Genomic DNA, 18,912 nt, shown 5'->3' on the forward strand with positions numbered 1-18,912 from the left:
TTTTTATTGAAGGATAATTGCTTTACAGAATTCTGCTGTTTTCTGTCAAACATCAGCATGAATCAGTTGTAGGTGTACATATGTCCCCTCCCTTTTGAGCCTCCCTCCCGTCTCCCTCCCCATCCCACCCTGTGGGTTGTTACAGAGCTGCTGTTTGAGTTCCCTGAGCCATACAGCACATTCCCGTTGGCTGTCTATTTTACATATGGCAGTGTGAGTTTCCATGTTACTGTCTCCATACATCTTACCCTCTCCTTTCCTCTCCCCATGTCCATAAGTCTGTTCTATGACTGTTTCTCCATTGCTGCCTTGCAGATAAGTTCATCAGTACTATCTTTCTAGATTCCATGTTTATGCGTTAGTGTATATTTATCTTTCTCTTTCTGACTTACTTCACTCTGTGTAATAGGCTCTAGATTCATCCACCTCATCATAACTGACTCAAAGCTGTTCCTTTTTATGGCTGAGTAGTATTCCATTGTGTATATGTACCACAACTTCTTTATCCATTCATCTGTCAGTGGACATCTAGGTTGCTTCCATGTTCTAGCTGTTATAAATAGTTCTGCGATGAACTTTGGTGTACTTGTGTCTTTTTCAATTTTGGTTTCCTCAGGGTATATGCCCAGGAGTGGGATTGCTGAGTCATATGGTTTTATTCCTGGTTTTTTAAGGAATCTCCATACCATCTTCCATAGTGGTTGTATCAATTCGCATTCTCACCAGTAGTACAAGAGTGTTCCCTTCTCTCCACACCCTCACCAGCGTTTATCGTTTGTAGACTTTTTGATGATGGCCCTTCTGATTGGTGTGAGGCGATATCTCATTGTAGTTTTGAATTTGCATTTCTCTAATAATGAGTGATGTTGACCATCTTTTCATGTGTTTGTTAGCCATCTGTATGTCTTCTTTGGACAAAGGTCTGTTTAGGCTTCTGCCCATTTTTTGATTGGGCTGTTTTCCTGATGTTGAGCTGTATGAGCTGCTTATATATTCTGGAGATTAATCCTTTGTCACTTGTTTCATTTGCTATTACGTTCTCCTGTTCTGAGGGTTGTCTTTCCACCTTGTTTATAGTTTCCTTTGCTGTGAAAAAGCTTTTAACTAGGTCCCATTTGTTTACTTCTGTTTGTATTTCCATTACTCTAGGAGGATCTTACTTTATGTCATGAAGTGTTCTGCCTATGTTTTCCTCTAAGAGTTTTATAGTTTCTGGTCTTACATTTAGGTCTTTAATCCATTTTGAGTTTATCTTTGTGTATGGTGTTAGAAAGTGTTCTAATTTCATTCTTTTACATGTAGCGGTCCAGTTTTCCCAGCACTGCTTATTGAAGAGACTCTCTTTTCCCCATTGTATATTTTTGCCTCCTTTGTCAAAAATAAGGTACCCATGGGTGCATGGGTTTATTTCTGGGCTTTCTGTCTTGTTCCATTAGTCTTTATTTCTGTTTTTGTGCCAGTATCATACTGTCTTGACTGTAGCTTTGTAGTATAATCTGAAGTCAGGAACGTTGATTCCTCCAGCTCCATTCTTTTTTTCTCAAGACTGCTTTGGCTATCCAGGGTCTTTTGTGTTTCCATATGAATTGTGAAATTTTTTGTTCTAGTTCTGTGAAAAATGCCACTGGTAATTTTATAGGGATTGCATTGAATCTGTATATTGCATTTCATAGTATAGTCATTTTCACAGTTTTGAATCTTCCTACCCAGGAACATGATATGTATCTGTATCTGTTTTTGTCATGTTTGATTTCTTTCATCAGTGTCTTATAATTTTCTGTGTACAGTTCTTTTGTCTCTTTCAGTTCAGTTCAGTCGCTCAGTCGTGTCTGACTCTTTGTGATCCCATGAATCACAGCACGCCAGGCTTCCCTGTCTATCACCAACTCCCGCAGTTCACTCAAACTCATGTCCATCGAGTCAGTAATGCCATTCAGCCATCTCATCCTCTGTCGTCCCCTTCTTCTCCTGCCCCCAATCCCTCCCAGCATCAGAGTCTTTTCCAGTGAGTCAACTCTTCACATGAGGTGGCCAAAGTATTGGAGTTTCAGCTTTAGCATCAGTCCTTCCAAAGAACACCCAGGATTGATCTCCTTTAGAATGGACTGGTTGGATCTCCTTGCAGTCCAAGGGACTCTGAAGAGTCTTCTCCAGCATCACAGTTCAAAAGCATCAATTCTTCGGCGCTCAGCTTTCTTCACAGTCCAACTCTCACATCCATACATGACCACGGAAAAAACCATAGCCTTGACTAGACGGACCTTTGTTGGCAAAGTAATGTCTCTGCTTTTTAATATATTATCAAGGTTGGTCATAACTTTCCTTCCAAGGAATAAGTGTCTTTTAATTTCATGGCTGCAATCAGTGATTGGATTGCAGTGATTGCAGTGATTTTGGAGCCCCCCAAAATAGTCTGACACTGTTTCCACTGTTTTTCCATCTGCTGCTGCTGCTGCTAAGTTACTTCAGTCGTGTCCGACTCTGTGTGACCCCATAGACGGAAGCCCACCAGGCTCCCCCGTCCCTGGGATTCTCCAGGCAAGAACACTGGAGTGGGTTGCCATTTCCTTCTCCAGTGTGTGAAAGTGAAAAGTGAAAGTGAAGTCGCTCAGTCGTGTCCGACCCTTAGCGACCCCACGGACTGCAGCCTACCAGGCTCCTCCATCCATGGGATTTTCTAGGCAGTAGTACTGGAGTGGCTTGCCATTGCCTTCTCCGGTTTTTCCATCTAGGACGGCTTAATTTTTGTATTTTTTAAAATTTATTTTTAATTGACCGATAATTGCTTTACAGTATTGTGTTGGTTTCTGCCATACATCAGCATGAATCAACCACAGGTATACATATGTTCCCTCCCTCTTGAACCTCCTTCACTCATCCCACTGTATCCCACCCCTCCAAGTTGTCACAGAGCACCATGTTTGAGCTCCTGCCTCGTAGCAGCAAATTCTCACCGGCTATCTATTTCATGTATGGTGGTGTATGCGTCTCTGTGTTCCTCTCTCCATTTCTCCCACCTTCTCCTTCCCCTCCTGTGTCCGCAAGTCTTTTCTCCATGTCTGTGTCTCCACTGCTGCCCTGCAAATAGGTTCATCAGTGCTGTCTTTCAGGATTTCATATATATATACATATGCATTAAAATATGATACTTGTTTTTCTGACTTCATTCTGTATGATAGGCACTAGGTTCATCTGCCTCATTAGAACTGACTCAAATGCATTCCTTTTATGGCTGAGTAAGTTGACACACTGGAAAAGAGTCTGATGCCAGGAGGGATTGGGGCCAGGAGGAGACGGGGACGACAGAGAATGAGATGGCTGGATGGCATCACCGACTCTGTGGACATGAGTTTGAGTGAACTCCGGGAGTTGGTGATAGACAGGGAGGCCTAGCGTGCTGTGATTCATGGGGTCGCAAAGAGTCGGATACGACTGAGTGACTGAACTGAATATTCCATTGTATAAATATACCACAGCTTGTTTATCCATTTATTTGTCAGTGGACATCAGGTTGCTTCTGTGTCTTTGCTGTTGTAAATAGTGCTGCATTTTGCATTGGAATACATATATCTTTTTCAGTTAATGGTTTCTTCAGGGTATATGCCCAGTAATAGGATTGTTGCATCATATGGTAGTTTTATTCCTGTTTTTTTAAGAAATCTCCATACTGTCTTCCATAGTGGCTGTATCAATTTACATTCCCCCCAGTGGTGCAAGAGGGTTCCCTTTTCTCCACACCTTCTCCAGCATTTATTGTTTGTAGATATTTTGATGATGGCCATTTTGAATGGTGTGAGGTAATTCTTCATTGTAGTTTTGATTTGCATTTCTCTAACACTGGACGACGTTGAACATCTTTTTGCGTACTTATTAGCCATCTGTATGTCTTCTTTGGAGAAATGTGTGTTTAGATCTTCTGCCTATTTTTTGATTGGGCTGTTTGTTTTCCTGATGTGATCTGTATGAGCTGCTTATATATTCTGGAGATTAATCTTTTGTCAGTTTTGTTTGCTATTGTTTTCTCCCACTCTGAGGGTTGTCTTTTAATCTTGTTTATAGTTTGCTTTGCTGTTAACTTTTAAGCTTAAGTCCCATTTGTTTATTTTTATTTCAAAGAGGATCTTGTTGTGATGCATGTTGAAGAGTGTACTTCCTTTATTTTCCTCTAAGAGAGCATTATAAAGTTCTGGCCTTACATTGAAGTTTTTAATCCATTTGAGTTTATTTTTGTGTATGATGTTAGGAAGTGCTCTCGTTTCATTCTTTCACATGTAGCTTTTTCAGTTTTCCCAGCATCACCTATTGAAGAAGCTATAAGATGGCTTACTTTTTAAAACATAATCTGTACCTTGTAAAAAATTTCTTAGAGGTTTTTATTAGGTAGATTCAGCTTCTAGAATTTATCTGTGAGTTTGGAACTAACTAGAAAGATCCCTGTTAGGTAACTGAAATAGCTGTTGTGATGCCTGTAGACATTATTCTATTTATGAAACTCTCTTCAGAGTATATGTTACATATATCATTTTTACCATTCTTATACTCTGGTATCCTGGTGCACAGGTAATAAAGCAAAAACATTAATAAGAAAAAAACATATATATGTATAAGCCATGCTTATATTGGTATAAACAAATGATTGTTAAATAAATGAAGCAGAAGGGACAAATCTTCCCTAATGAAGACTTCCAAAAATATGTTTTGGGGTTAGAATAGTCACTGGGATGAGCAGAAATGGAGTACACTTTGGACAGTTGAAAATCTTGCCAAAGAATCAAATTCAACAGTATGTTTAAAGATACTGTGTCAGGATCAAGTGAGTGTACTTTATTCTAGGAGTTCAAGATTGGTTTAAGATTAGAAAATTAATTATCTTAATTCATCATATGATCATCTTAATTGATGCAAAAGAAACATTTGATAAAATCCCAAAACCTTCACTTTCATGATAAAAACACTCAAAGTTGGAATAAAAGAAAACTTCCTCAACTTGATAAAGGGCATGTATGAAAAACTGTAACATTTAACATCATACTTAATGGTGAAGGACTAAAAGCTTTCTGTTTAAGATCAAGAACAAGATAAAGATGTTTATTATCACCACTTATTTTAAAAACTTTATAGTAGAGGTTCTCACCAGTATAAACAGGTCAGAAAACCGAGTAAGAAGCCTCATTAGAAAGGAAGGAGTAAAATTGACTTTATTCACAGATTACGTAATCATCTATGTAGAAATTATAAATGGAGAGATATTACCTTGTTAATGTATTAGAAGACTCAACATTATTATATGATGTGAATTCTCTCCAAATGGATCTATAGACGCAGTGCAATCCCTATAAAAATCTCTTTAGGTTGTTTTATAGAAATGAACCAGGTGATTCTAAAAGATGTATAGAAATGTAATAGCCTAGAATAGCCAAAACAACTTTGAAGAAAGACAGCAAAGTTGGAAGATTAACATACCTAATCTGAAGACATACTAGAAAACTTAAGCAATCATAATGGTGTGATACTGACATAATGGCTGACAAACAGAACAGTGAGACAGAGTGTCCAGAAATAAACCCACCTATATAGAGGCAAGTGATTTGTTTTAGAAGGGTACAAAGGTAATGTAGTGAAGAAAGAATAGTCTTTTTAAGAAATGATCCTGGAATAATTGCATTTATATGTGCAATAAAAGAACTTTAATCCATCCCTCATACTACAACTTAAATCTTAACTTAAAAAGGGGACATAAACTTAAATGTTAAACCAACAAATATAAAACTTCTTGAGAAAACAAGAAAAAAAATATTTGTATCTTGTCTTTGGCACAGATTTCTTAGATAAAACAATAAAATCAAGGTTCATAAAAGGGCAAATTGATAAATTTGAGTCCATAAAAAGACAAAACTTTGTTCTTTAAAAGGCATTCTTAAGAGAATAAACAGATAAGCCACAATCTGGGAGAAAATTCTGCAAGCATTTATCTGATAAAAAGACCTGTATATTCAAACTCACAGAACTCAACAATAAGCGGAAAAAGCAGATTAAAACCTTGGAAAAATATTTTGATAGTTCACCAGAGGAGATGTATGGTTGACAAAAATGTAGATGAAAATGTGCTCAACGTTAGTTATTAGGGAAATGCAAATTTAAATGGAGTTACCGCTATACAACTCTTAGAATGGCTAAAATTTAAGGAATTGATTGTATCAAGTCTTAATGATATGTGAAGGTACTGGAATTCTCATACACTGCCATTGAGAATATGAAGTAGAGCAACTCCTTTGGAAAACAATTTTATAGTTTCTTAAAAAGTTAAACTTATCTCTAACATGGGTTCTAGCCATTCCACTTCTAGGTAATTATTTACCAGGAGAAAAATAAATGTTCATATGTGGACATACACACGAGTGTCCATGGCAACTTTATTTGTAGAAGGAGAAAGCATAAACAGCCTAACTGTCCATCAACAGATGAAGGAATAGGTTAACTGTAGCATACTATGCAATAGAATACTACTCAGCAGTGAATAGGAATGGACTTTTGTTACATGGCAACAACATGAGTGAATTGGAAAATAACTGTGCTGAGTGAAAGCAGGCAGACAAGGAAAAATATATAATATATGATCCCATTTAAATAAAACTCTTAAAATATGTAACTATTGAGACAGAAGGCAGTCGGTGGGGAGGGAGGAATTAACCAGGTACACTAAATTTTGGACTATGTTCACTAATTTGATTAGAATGGTTTATGTTTATATACTTAAGTCAAACCTTACAGAATTGTATATTTTAGATACTTGCAGTTTATTATATGTTAATTATAATTCAGTGAAGCTATTTAATAAAAAATAAAAGGAAAACAAAATAATTTTTCTTTTGCCAAGATGTTTTGTGGTGCAATTGGAAATTGGTGAGAATAATAATAATAATAACATTGTCTAGCATTTGGGTACACAGTTCAGGTAGTTGCTACTGATATTTTTTAAAATGTTTTTAAATTTTGTATGTCAGTCTACATGTGAATGTAAAAATATTGAGAAAAGTGATGACATTTCCCCTCTCTTTTTCTCCCTATTCCCCCTCTTTTCCCCTTTCTTTTTAAAAACAGGAGTGACAGTTCATTCAGATTCTTTGTATTCTTTTTCGTCTATATTTGTCAGTTTGCTGTGCATGTACTCCAGGCTGCAGGATTTCATAATTGGGGTAACTGGTAAGCCATTTAACTTTAATTACTGTAGTTATAATCTCTTCTTCTAATATCTTAATATAATTTTTGAATTCCTAAAAAATATTTGACGTGGAAAAACCAGATTAGCAAAAGTAAGTGAAGTCGCTCAGTTGTGTCCGACTCTTTGCGACCCCATGGACTGTAGCCTACCAGGCTCCTCTGTCCATGGGATTTTCCAGGCAGTAGGACTGGAGTGGATTGCCATTTCCTTCTCCAGGGGATCTTCCCAACCCAGGGATCGAACCTGGATCTCCCGCATTGTAGACAGACGCTTTACCGTCTGAGCCACCAGGGAAGTCCAAACATATATTAAAAAAGGCAATTAAAAAATTTCCTAAGGACTAACCTTTGAAGGAATTTAAGAAGAGAGTACTTGTTATGTGTAAAGTGCTATTTTAGGTATGTAAACATGTATTTTCCTAGACACATAACTGCAAACGCACATGTACATGTCTGAGAAGTAGAATCACTGCATGCTTGTTAAGGATCTATCTTTAAACAATAGCATCATTCTTAGTATGGCAAAATGCTCACTCAGTGGGGGACCCTCCGGAACTGAGACTATTTAGACCCCAGTTAGAAGGTAATAGATTTTATATCTCTCTCCAGATACTCTGGATCAAACGGTTTTTGAGTGAAATGGTACATAGAAGAATGCATATTTATAAAATCATCCCTCTCTCTCTTATAACTGTTGCAAACAATTGAATTTTTGTTAGCTAAAAGCATATACAAAGCAACTTTGCTACACTATGTATGTAAATTAAACTGATCATGTAACTAGAGTGTATCTGCAGACTTGAAAGTAGACACTGAAAGTCAGACAACTGGTGACTTTGCAGATCTAACGAGCACATATACATGCATATAATTTATTGCTGCTGCTGCTGCTAAGTCACTCCAGTCGTGTCCGACTCTGTGTGACCCCATAGACGGAAGCCCACCAGGCTCCCCCGTCCCTGGGATTCTCCAGGCAAGAACACGAGTGGGTTGCCATTTCCTTCTCCAATGTGTGAAAGTGAAATCGCTCAGTCGTGTCCGACCCTTAGCGACCCCATGGACTGCAGCCCACCAGGCTCCTCCATCCATGGGATTTTCCAGGCAAGAATACTGGAGTGGCTTGCCATTGCCTTCTCCGATATAATTTATTGGGGTATTTTAAATCAGAAAAAGTAACATTCATTATCATTTAAAAAATTTTAGTCGTTAGCATTTGACAGGAGATGTTTTAAATGTTTAATTAGAAAAATAAACTGTTTATGTTAACAGTACTTTTTTATTTATAATGAAGCCAAAATAATTTCTTTTGCTTTTTAGTACAGACCTAGGAAAAAGTGTTAAAACTGAGCATAGAAGCTTGTGAGGTGATGAAATAGCACAGGAATCTGCTAGTGAGGGTGCATACAAGGTGACCTGTTATAAGATAGATCTCATGTAATTCAGCAGACTTTAAAAAAATTAAGCTGTTTATTCTGAGATAATTATTGAGTCACAGACTCGATAAGAAATAATGAGAGATCCCCAAGTATCCATTATTCAGTTTTCCCCAGTGGTACCATATTGTAAAACTATGGTATAGTGTCAAAATCAAGATCTTGACATTGATACAGTAAAGACAGGATATTTTCATCACCTAAAGATCCTTTTTTCTGCTGTTTATTGCCACACTCAGTTCCCTCCTTAACCCTAGCAGTCACTGATCTGCTTGTCCCCTCAAGTATGTTATATAAATGGAGTCATACAGTATATAGTCTTTAGCTTTTTTCACTAAGTATAATACTCTGGAGATTCATCCAGGTTGTTGTGTCTATGAGTAGTTATCCCTTTTCATTGCTGAACAGCATATGGTATGGATAGACCGCAGTTTGTTTAACCATTCACCAGTTGAAGGACCTTGGATTAGTCCCAGTTTGGGGCTATTCTCCTATAAACGTTCATGAACAAGTTTTTGTGTGAACATAAATTTTCATTTCTCTGTGATAAGTACCTAAGAAGAAGAGTGAAATGCTGGTTCATGTGGAAGTTGCATGTTTTTTTATTTTTATTTATTTATTTTAAAATTATTCGTCCCCCCAGGGCTGTTCCCTAACAAGGGATTGAACCAGTAAGAGTGCAGAGTCCTAACCACTGGACTGCCAGGGAGTTCCCTGTTTGGTGTTTTTAAAAAACTATTTTCCAGACAGTGTTCACCAGAATAGCTGCACCGTTTTAGTTCCAACAACAGCGTATGGGTGCATCAGCTCCACGTCTTCACCAGACTCTGGTGTTGTCACCCATTTTTTTTTTTCAAGCCATTATGATAGCTGTGTAGTGATGTCACACTGTGGTTTTAATATTTATTTCTCTAATGTCTTATGATGTTTTATCTTTTTCTGTGCTTGTTTGCCATCTTTATATCCTCTTGGTGAACTGTCTCTTCATGTCTTTGTCTACTTTCTAATTGAAATTTTTTTGATTTTAAGGATTTACTTTTAAGGTTGAGATTTGAAGGTTCTTGAAGATCCCCTGGAGAAGGGAATGGCAATCCACTCCAGTACTCTTGCCTGGAAAATCCCATGGATGGAGGAGCTTGGTAGGCTACATTCCATGTGTTCGCAAAGAGTCAGACACGACTTCACTTTATATATTTTGAATACTAGCTCTTTGTTGAATATCTGGTTCTCAAATATTTTCTTATATAATTAAACAGAATTTAAAATAAACTTTAAAAAAATAATAATGAACTCATAGGTTTAAAAAATGTAAAATCTTGTGTTCATATATAAGGCTCTGGATTTTGGTGCTTAGGTTTGAATTCAGACTATGCTGTTTTTATTAGCTGTGTGACCTTGGGCAAGTTACTGAATAATCTTGGTGACTCAGTTTCTCATCTGTGAAATATAACATATCATAAGGGCTTGTTGTGAGAATTAAATGAGTTCATGCATACAGAGAACTAAAATGTTGCCTGGTTCATAAGTGCTGAATATGTGTTATTTATTATGTGATTGTTTCTAAAATTGTGTGTTAACTTATTTGCCTAATTATACTTTTTAAAAATTTCATAGTGGTTGGATTTCATCCCTTACTGGTCTCAACAAAAGTATTCCTGTTGGAATCATGATGATAGTTATAGCAGCACTTTTCACAGCATCAGCGGTCATCTCACTAGTCATGTTTAAAAAGGTGAGTGAAAGTTTATGTCTGTAAATTTTTTTAGTGACTCTGATACTCAGTTCTCATTTTCCCATCTTGTTAATTTAGTGTAACCTCAAGTCATTTTATTGTTGTTCTTATGCAAGTTTGCTCTCTGAAGATTACTTTTCACAATTAAAAGTTATGTATAGAATGGGCTTCCCTGGTAGTCCAGTGGTTAAAACTCTCCCAGTGCAGGGGACGTGAGTTCAGTCCCTGGTTGAGGAAGGTCCTGTATGCTGAATGGTGAGGCCAAAAAAAAAAGGTTATGCATAGATAAATTTTAGAAAATTGCATCACATTTTAAACTTCCTGTAAAAAAGGAGTATTTTAAAATTTTTATTAACTGAAGCCTCCTTTTATGGATTGAAGAATCAACCTCATTTTAAAAACTTGTTATCTTTCTGTATATTCTCATTTCTTGTTTTGAATATGGCATAGTAGCTCAGTTAATAAATAGAAGTAACCATTCTGTGTGTAGTGCATACGTTTTATTTGTATTTAAAATTTGAAAACACTAAATTATTAAGAGTATAAATTATCTAAGAGTATAAAGTGAGCTGGTAACAGATTCAGGCTGTAATACAGATTGAATTTTGGCTTTAGTAAAAATCCCAATTAGCTATATATAGTTGGCCCTCTATATCCACAGGTTCCACATCCTCTAATTTGAGTAACTGTGAATTGAAAATATTAGAGGGAAAAATTCCAGGAAGTTCCAAAAAGCAAAACTTGAATTTGCTCCACATCGGCAACTATTTAGATACTACCTAATTGGTTTAATGACTATTTACATTGTATTAGCCATGGATGGCATCACCGACTCGATGGAGGTGGGTTTGAGTGAACTCTGGGAGTTGGTGATGGACAGGGAGGCCTGGCGTGCTGTGATTCATGGGGTCGCAAAGAGTCGGACACGACTGAGTGACTGAACTGAACTGAACATTCTGTTAGATTGTATAAGTAATCTAGGGGTGATTTCAAGTATACATACAGGGCGGATGTGCATAGGTTATATATAAATACTGCCTCACTTCGTATAGGGGACTTGAGAACATCCTCAGTTTTTGGTACCCTTGGATGTGAGGGTAAGGGGTATCATGGAACCAATACCCGCAAATGGTGAAGGATGACTATTTCCTCCTTATAGGAGGAATTCCCATGGCTGTTTTCATTGCCTTAAAAAATGATTACATAGGGTAGGGGAAAAAAATAAATGTTTTTATTTTATATGAAGTTTTACTGTGTTTTAGATATGTAGTTCAGTTCAGTTGCTCAGTCGTGTCCGACTCTTTGTGACCCCATGGATTGCAGCTCGCCAGGCTTCCTTGTCCATTACCAACTCCTGGAGCTTACTCAAACTTATGTCCATCGAGTTGGTGATGCCATCCAACCATCTCATCCTCTGTCATCCCCTTCTCCTCCTGCCTTCAGTCTTTTCCAGCATCAGGGTCTTTACCAATGAGTCAGTTCTTTGCATCAGGTGGCCAAAGTATTGGAGTTTTAGCTTTAGCATTAGTCCTTCCAATGAATATTCAGGACTGATTTCCTTTAGGATGGACTGGTTTGATCTCCTTGCTGTATTGCTATATTATCTAATACATTAGGTATATATTAATATATACTTTTACTTTTTATTGGTGTATAATTGCTTTACAATGTTGTGTTAGTTTCTGGTGTACAGGGAAGTGATTCAGCTCTATGTATACATATATCCCCTTGCCCTTGGACCTTCCTCCAACCCCTGTAGGTCATCACCGAGCACCAAGCTGAGCTCCCTGTGTATACACCAGCTTCCCACTAGCTATGTGTTTTACACGTGGTAGTTTGTATTTGTCGATCCCAATTTCCCAGTTTGTCCCACCCTCCCTTTCCGCCACTGTGTCCACATGTCCTTTCTCTATGTCTGCATCTCTATTCCCACCCTGGAAATTGGTTCACCTGTACCATTTTCCTAGATTCCACATGTTCCAACATGGTATAGAAACCTTGTGAATAACACCTGTGTTTTAAAACTTTTTGATGTGTCTCTCATTAAAATAGCATTTTTTCCCTTTAATTTACTGTCTAGTAACTTAGAATATGTACAAGGATTGCATAGATATAAGTGTACCTTATATTTAGGAAAACTGCATTCTTGAAATATTTGGCTTGTATGTTTGCCTTTAATCCTTCTCAAAACTGTGAAAGGCTATATTCTTCCTGTCCATATTTTCCTACATTTCTCTCTCTTAAAAGCTTTTCCTTCCTTTTAGACATTCATATGCATAACTATTGAAACTGTGCTTTCTGAAGTTACTAATTCCGTTTTCCTCCTCCTTGGACTCGGAAGCCTTCCGTGTTGCAGGTGGCCCCTCTTCCTCAGCCTCCTCATTTGTGTCCTGATTCTCCTGCCTCCGAGACTGTCTTCCTCCTCCGTCTCTCCCTTCAGCTCGTGAGTGAAATCGTCTTCAGTGCAGTCAGTTCCCTGCCCTTTGTGCTTTTGCTGTGCAGTCTTTTTTCCCCTGGGGATTTCAGCCTTCCGCGTTGCTTCAGTCTCTTCCCCACCTGAATGGACTAGAGTCTTGCAGTTGAAAGACAGCACTTTACCCAGCCGTTTGCTGACATCTTCAGGTGACTGTTGACCTGCTCTGGTTGATTGGTGTCATTGTAAACTCACTGCTCTGGTTGATTGGTGTCACTGTAAACTCATCCTGTTTTCAGAGCTAGCAGTCCTTCCAGAAGTCCTGATTCATATTCAAAGAAACATTTGTTAGTACCACATATTGCATGATTCCATTTACATGAAATGTCTAGGGGTGGGCTGGAGGGTGACTGCAAGTAGTTTTGTTCAGTCACCAAGTTGTGTCTGAGTCCTTGTGACCCCATGAACTGCAGCATGCCAGGCTTCCCTGTCCCTCAGACGGTTATAGAATTTCTTTTTTGGAGGTGATGAAAATGTTCTAAAATTAGATTGTATGTATACACACATATTCACAACACTGAATATACTAAAAACCATTGAATGGTATACTTTACAAGACTAAATTGTATAGTATGCAAAATTTATCTCAAGCATGTTTTAAACAGAAAATTTATTAAGTACCAATTGTGAATGAGTGGTTCTGAGTACTTTCTCATGTGATTGCATTTAACACTTATGTCAGTGCTTTGTCAGTGCTTCCATGACTTTTTTAGTCTCTTTAGTAGAAACTTAGTGTCTGCTCCATCTTTCTCTCTTCTTTTCCATTTCCAACCTCAGCTAACTCAGAAATTGTTTTTACAAATAACTCATACCCCACTTCCTTCAGTCCACTTTTTGTATAGTTATATTAATCTACAAAAAAAAAAAATCATCCCAAACAAACCCATCACTCTGAAGATTTTTGAAAGTGAACCTCATGCTGGGAAATGAGATTGTGGTGGTTGTGGTAGTAGGGCTGGTGGTGGCCTTTCATAGCTCTGCTGGAGCTAGACTTTCTACTCCATTTGAAGTGTATTGCTCAGTTTCTTTCAGTCCATCATATACATTCCTTTGTCTCGGTTTTGTGCATGGCATTCTTGACATCTGGGCTCTGTCAATTGAAGACTTATAAGCGCTCTTTCAAGACCTAGTTCCAGTTTCATATTCTTTGTGAAATAAGGAATTTAAATGACATGATTTTATGAAGTATAATAAATGGACATAATATATGTTAAAATATAGTTTGGCCAGATTTCTTATTTGTAATGGCAAGAATTTCTCGTAAATTTAATAGCAGTTGAGATCCAATGAAAACACGTGATTTTTCTTTTTAGTTTCTTTTCCACACTTGCTCAAAACTTGCTGTTTTTCCCTTCCCTTTCAGTTTCATTGAGATATAAATGACATACAGCTTTATGTAAGTTTAAGGTGTACAGCATAATGGTTTGTACACTTACATATGGGCTTCCCTGGTGGCTCAGAGGTTAAAGCGTCTGCCTCCAATGAAGGAGACCCGGGTTCGATCCCTGGGTCGGGAAGATCCCCTGGAGAAGGAAACGGTAACCCACTCCAGTATTCTTGCCTGGAGAATCCCATGGATGGAGGAGCCTGGTAGGCTACAGTCCACGGGGTCGCAAAGCGTCGGACACGACTGAGCGACAGAACAGAACGGAATGGAACGGAACACTTACATATACATATACATATATGTAAGTGTGGTACAGCACACATATATCATGAAATGATTTAATAAGTATAGCAGACATCCATCATCTTATATAGGTACGAAATAAAAAACTTTACAGGTTTATCCCTGTGATGAGAGCTCTTAGAATGTACTCTTAACAGTTTTCATATATAATATATAGTTTGATTCAACAGTTGCCACAACAGTCAACCACAGCACGCCAGGCCTTCCTGTCCATCACCAACTCCCGGAGTTTACCCAAACTCATGTCCATTGAGTTGGTGATGCCATCCAACCATCTCATCGTCTGTCGTCCCCTTCTCCTCTTGCCCTCAATCATTCCCAGCATCAGGGATTTTTCAAATGTGTCAGCTCTTCGCATGAGGCGGCCAAAGTATTGGAGTTTCAGCTTCAACATCAGTCCTTCCAGTGAACACCCAGGACTGATCTCCTTTAGGATGGACTGGTTAGATCCCCTTGCAGTCCAAGGGACTCTCAAGAGTCTTCTCCAACACCATAGTTCAAAAGCATCAATTTTTTGGCACTCAGCTTTCTTTACAGTCCAACTCTCACATCCGTACGACTACTGGAAAAACCATAGCCTTGGCTAGACAGACCTTTGTTGACAAAGTAATTTCTCTGCTTTTTAATAAGCTGTCTAGGTTGGGCACAATTTTCCTTCTTTTAATTTCATGGCTGCAGTACCATCTACAGTGATTTTGGAGCCCCCCAAAATAAAGTCAGCCACTGTTTCCACTGTTTCCCCATCTATTTGCCATGAAGTGATGGGACCGGATGCCATGATCTTAGTTTTCTGAATGTTGAGCTTTAAACCAATTTTTTCACTCTCCTCTTTCACTTTCATCAAGAGGCTCTTTAGTTCTTCTTCACTTTCTGCCATAACGGTGGTGTCATCTGCATATCTGAGGTTATTGATATTTCTCCCGGCAATCTTGATTCCAGCTTGTGCTGTTTCCAGCGCAGAGTTTCTCATGATGTACTCTGCATATAAGTTAAATAAGCAGGGTGACAGTATATAGCCTTGACGGACTCCTTTTCTGCTCATTATACTTAGCATGTTGTACATTACATCTCTAGGACTTACATATGTTATAACTTGAAATTGGTACCGTTTGAAGGGGGGATTGAATCATCCAGTGCCCCTTCCCCCAACCCCCGCCCCCGCCGATATAACCTCAAAGTTGATATCTTTTTCTATGAGTGAGTTTGTTTTTGAAGTATAATTGACCTGCAACAATGTGTTTGTTTCTGGTGCACAACATGGTGATCCGGCATTTCTGTATGTGTCAAAATGATCATGGCAAGAAGTCTTAACTACCATATGTCATGATTCAAAGACAGTATATTATTGACTGCATTCCCCACACTGTATCTTTTAAAAGAAAAAAGTCCTTTGAGGGGGTATGTGGCCATAGTTTATAACCACTAGGGGTCAGGCTTTTCATAAGCAGTTAATGCCCTCTAAAAGTTATCTATGCACACTGTTTTGGCTCTAGAAGAGTTAGTTTCTTTTTATTAGGCTATTCTGTGTCTCCAGCACTAGCTGAACTGTGATCTGTGGTATATTTTCATTTCATTGACAAAGAATACAATTTTGATAACTTTTGTTGGCATTCTGAAATCTCACATAATTTGGAGTTAGCTAATCACTGGCACAATCACTGCAGATGCTGATTGCAGCCATGAAATTAAAAGACGCTTACTCCTTGGAAGGAAAGTTATGACCTACCTAGATAGCATATTAAAAAGCAGAGACATTACTTTGCCAACCAAGGTCCGTCTAGTCAAGGCTATGGTTTTTCCCGTGGTCATGTATGGATGTGAGAGTTGGACTGTGAAGAAAGCTGATTGCCAAAGAATTGATGCTTTTGAACTGTGGTGTTGGAGAAGACTCTTGAGAGTCCCTTGGACTGCAAGGAGATCCAACCAGTCCATTCTAGAGGAGATCAATCCTGGGTGTTCACTGGAAGGACTGATGCTAAAGCTGAAACTCCAATACTTTGGCCACCTCATGTGAAGAGTTGACTCACTGGAAAAGACTCTGATGCTGCGAGGGATTGGGGGTAGGAAGAGATGGGGACAACAGAATGAGATGGCTGGATGGCATCACCGACTCGATGGACATGAGTTTGAGTGAACTCCGGGAGTTGGTGATGAACAGGGAGGCCTGGCGTGCTGTGATTCATGGGGTTGCAAAGAGTCGGACACGACTGAGCGACTGAACTGAACTGAACCACTGGTGTCTAAAGTGCCAAGTATGAGCACTATGGGATCTTTGTTTTCCCTGTAGTGTCATCTTTTAATCTAAATATAAAATAATTGAAATGCAAGAATATCTTCTCTTGTACCTCTTTATAGATAAGGGAACAGTTTCTTTTAGGTTATTCCCAAACATTATTTTTTTGTAGGCTCATGTTTTTATTTTTTTATTATTATTTTTTCATTTATTTATTTTTAAAATTTATTTATTTTTTATTGGAGGCTAATTATTTTACAATATTATATTGGTTGGTTTTGCCATACATTGACATAAATCCGCCCCGGGTGTACATGAGTTCCCCCTCCTGAACCCCCCTCCCACCTTCCTCCTCCCTTTATCCTCCCTCTGGGTCATCCCCGCACACCAGCCCCGAGCATCCTGTAACATGCATCGACTCTGAACTGGTGATTTGTTTCACATATGACAACATACATGTTTTAGTGCCATTCTCCCAAATCATCCCACTCTCACCCTCTCCCACAGAGTCCCAAACTAGTTCTATACATCTGTGTCTCTTTTGCTGTCTCGTATACAGGGTTATCATTTGCATCTTTCTAAATTCCATATATATGCGTTGGTATACTGTATTGGTGTTTTTCTTTCTGGCTTACTTCACTCTGTATAATAGGCTCCAGTTTCATCCACCTCTTTAGAACTGGTTCAAATATATTCTTTTTAATGGCTGAGTAATACTCCATTGTGTATATGTACCAAAGCTTTCTTATCCATTCGTCTGCAGATGGACATCTAGGTTGCTTCCATGTCCTGCCTATTATAAACAGTGCTGCAATGAACATTGGAGTACATGTGTCTCTTTCAATTCTGGTTTCCTCGGTGTGTATGCCCAGGAGTGCGATTGCTGGATCATATGGCAGTTCTATGTCCAGTTTTTTGAGGAATCTCCACACTGTTCTCCATACTGGCTGTACTAGTTTGCATTCCCACCAACAGTGTAAGAGGGTTCCCTTCTCTCCACACCCTCTCCAGCATTTATTGCATGTAGACGTTTGGATAGCAGCCATTCTGACTGGTGTGAAATGGTATCTCATTGTGGTTTTGATTTGCATTTCTCTGATTATGAGGGATGTTGAGCATTTTTTCATGTGTTTGTTAGCCATCTTTATGTCTTCTTTGGAGAAATGTCTGTTTAGTTCTTTGGCCCATTTTTTGAATGGGTCATTTATTTTTCTGAAATTGTAGGCTCATGTTTTTAGAGTAGACTATTCAAAGAATTAAATACTAGTTATGGGTCAAATAACAAATGGATGAGTCACAGGAGATTGTATATTAAGGGAATACAGAATTTCCCCTGTCCTTTAATTGATATAAAAGCTAGAATAATTTAGTGTGGAAGAGATAAATACATAAAACATAAGTTGTATTTCCTTTAGGCCTTAGTTTTGAATGGTTATTTCTTCAATTGTTAATGTACCTCATCCATATTAATAAAATGATTGTTAAAAGTGACTTTTTGTACTTCAGAAGAATTTTAGAAAAGGTTATTTCATTTCTTTAAAAAATAAGTTTTTAAAGCATTTAATTGTTTTCTATACAAGAATGTCTGTTTTGCAAATACTCTTTTATTTTCTGTTGTTTGTTGTTGTTCAATTACAAAGTTGTGTCCAACTCTTTGTGACCCCATTGACTGCAGCATACCAGGCTCCTCTGTCCTCCACTATCTCCTGGAGTATGCTCAAATTCACGTCCATTGAGTCATTGGTGCTATCTAACCATCTCATCCTCTGCCACTCCCTCTTCCTTCTGCCTTCAGTTTTTCCCAGCATCAGGGTCTTTTTCAATGAGTCAGCTCTGCATCAGGTGGCCGATGTATTAGAACTTTTGTTTCAGCTTTCTGTCCTTCCAGTGAATATTCAGGGTTGATTTCCTTTAGGGTTGACTGGTTTGATCTCCTTGCAGTCCAAGGGACTCTCAAGAGTCTTCTCCAGCAGCACAGTTTGAAAGCATCAATTCTGCGGTGCCAAGCCTTCTTTATGGTCCAACTCACATCTGTACCTGACTCCTAGAAAAACCATAGCTTTGACTGTAGGGAACCTTTGTCAGCAAAGAGATTTCTCAGCTTTCTAATAAGCTGTCTAGGTTTGCCAT

General features: G+C 38.3%; 1 protein-coding gene across 4 annotated transcripts in view; it reads left to right on the top strand.

Annotated features, from left to right (window-relative positions):
- The window catches only part of SCAMP1 (secretory carrier membrane protein 1), a 152,083-nt gene that overhangs the window by 87,806 nt on the left and 45,365 nt on the right, over window positions 1-18,912 (top strand). For 3 of the 4 annotated variants that reach the window (XM_088839891.1, XM_088839889.1, XM_088839890.1), the window contains exons 7-8: window positions 7,102-7,203; window positions 10,269-10,386. In XM_088839891.1, coding sequence (XP_088696017.1) covers window positions 7,102-7,203; window positions 10,269-10,386 — 220 coding nt within the window. Of the gene's footprint in view, window positions 1-7,101; window positions 7,204-10,268; window positions 10,387-12,727; window positions 13,009-18,912 lie in introns of those variants that run through there. The other variant, XM_088839888.1, reaches the window with a different exon arrangement.

This window comes from Moschus berezovskii, chromosome 9, assembly GCF_049115385.1.
Source record: "Moschus berezovskii isolate FMDL1 chromosome 9, NW_MosBer_1.0, whole genome shotgun sequence".
Taxonomy (NCBI): Eukaryota; Metazoa; Chordata; class Mammalia; order Artiodactyla; family Moschidae; genus Moschus; species Moschus berezovskii.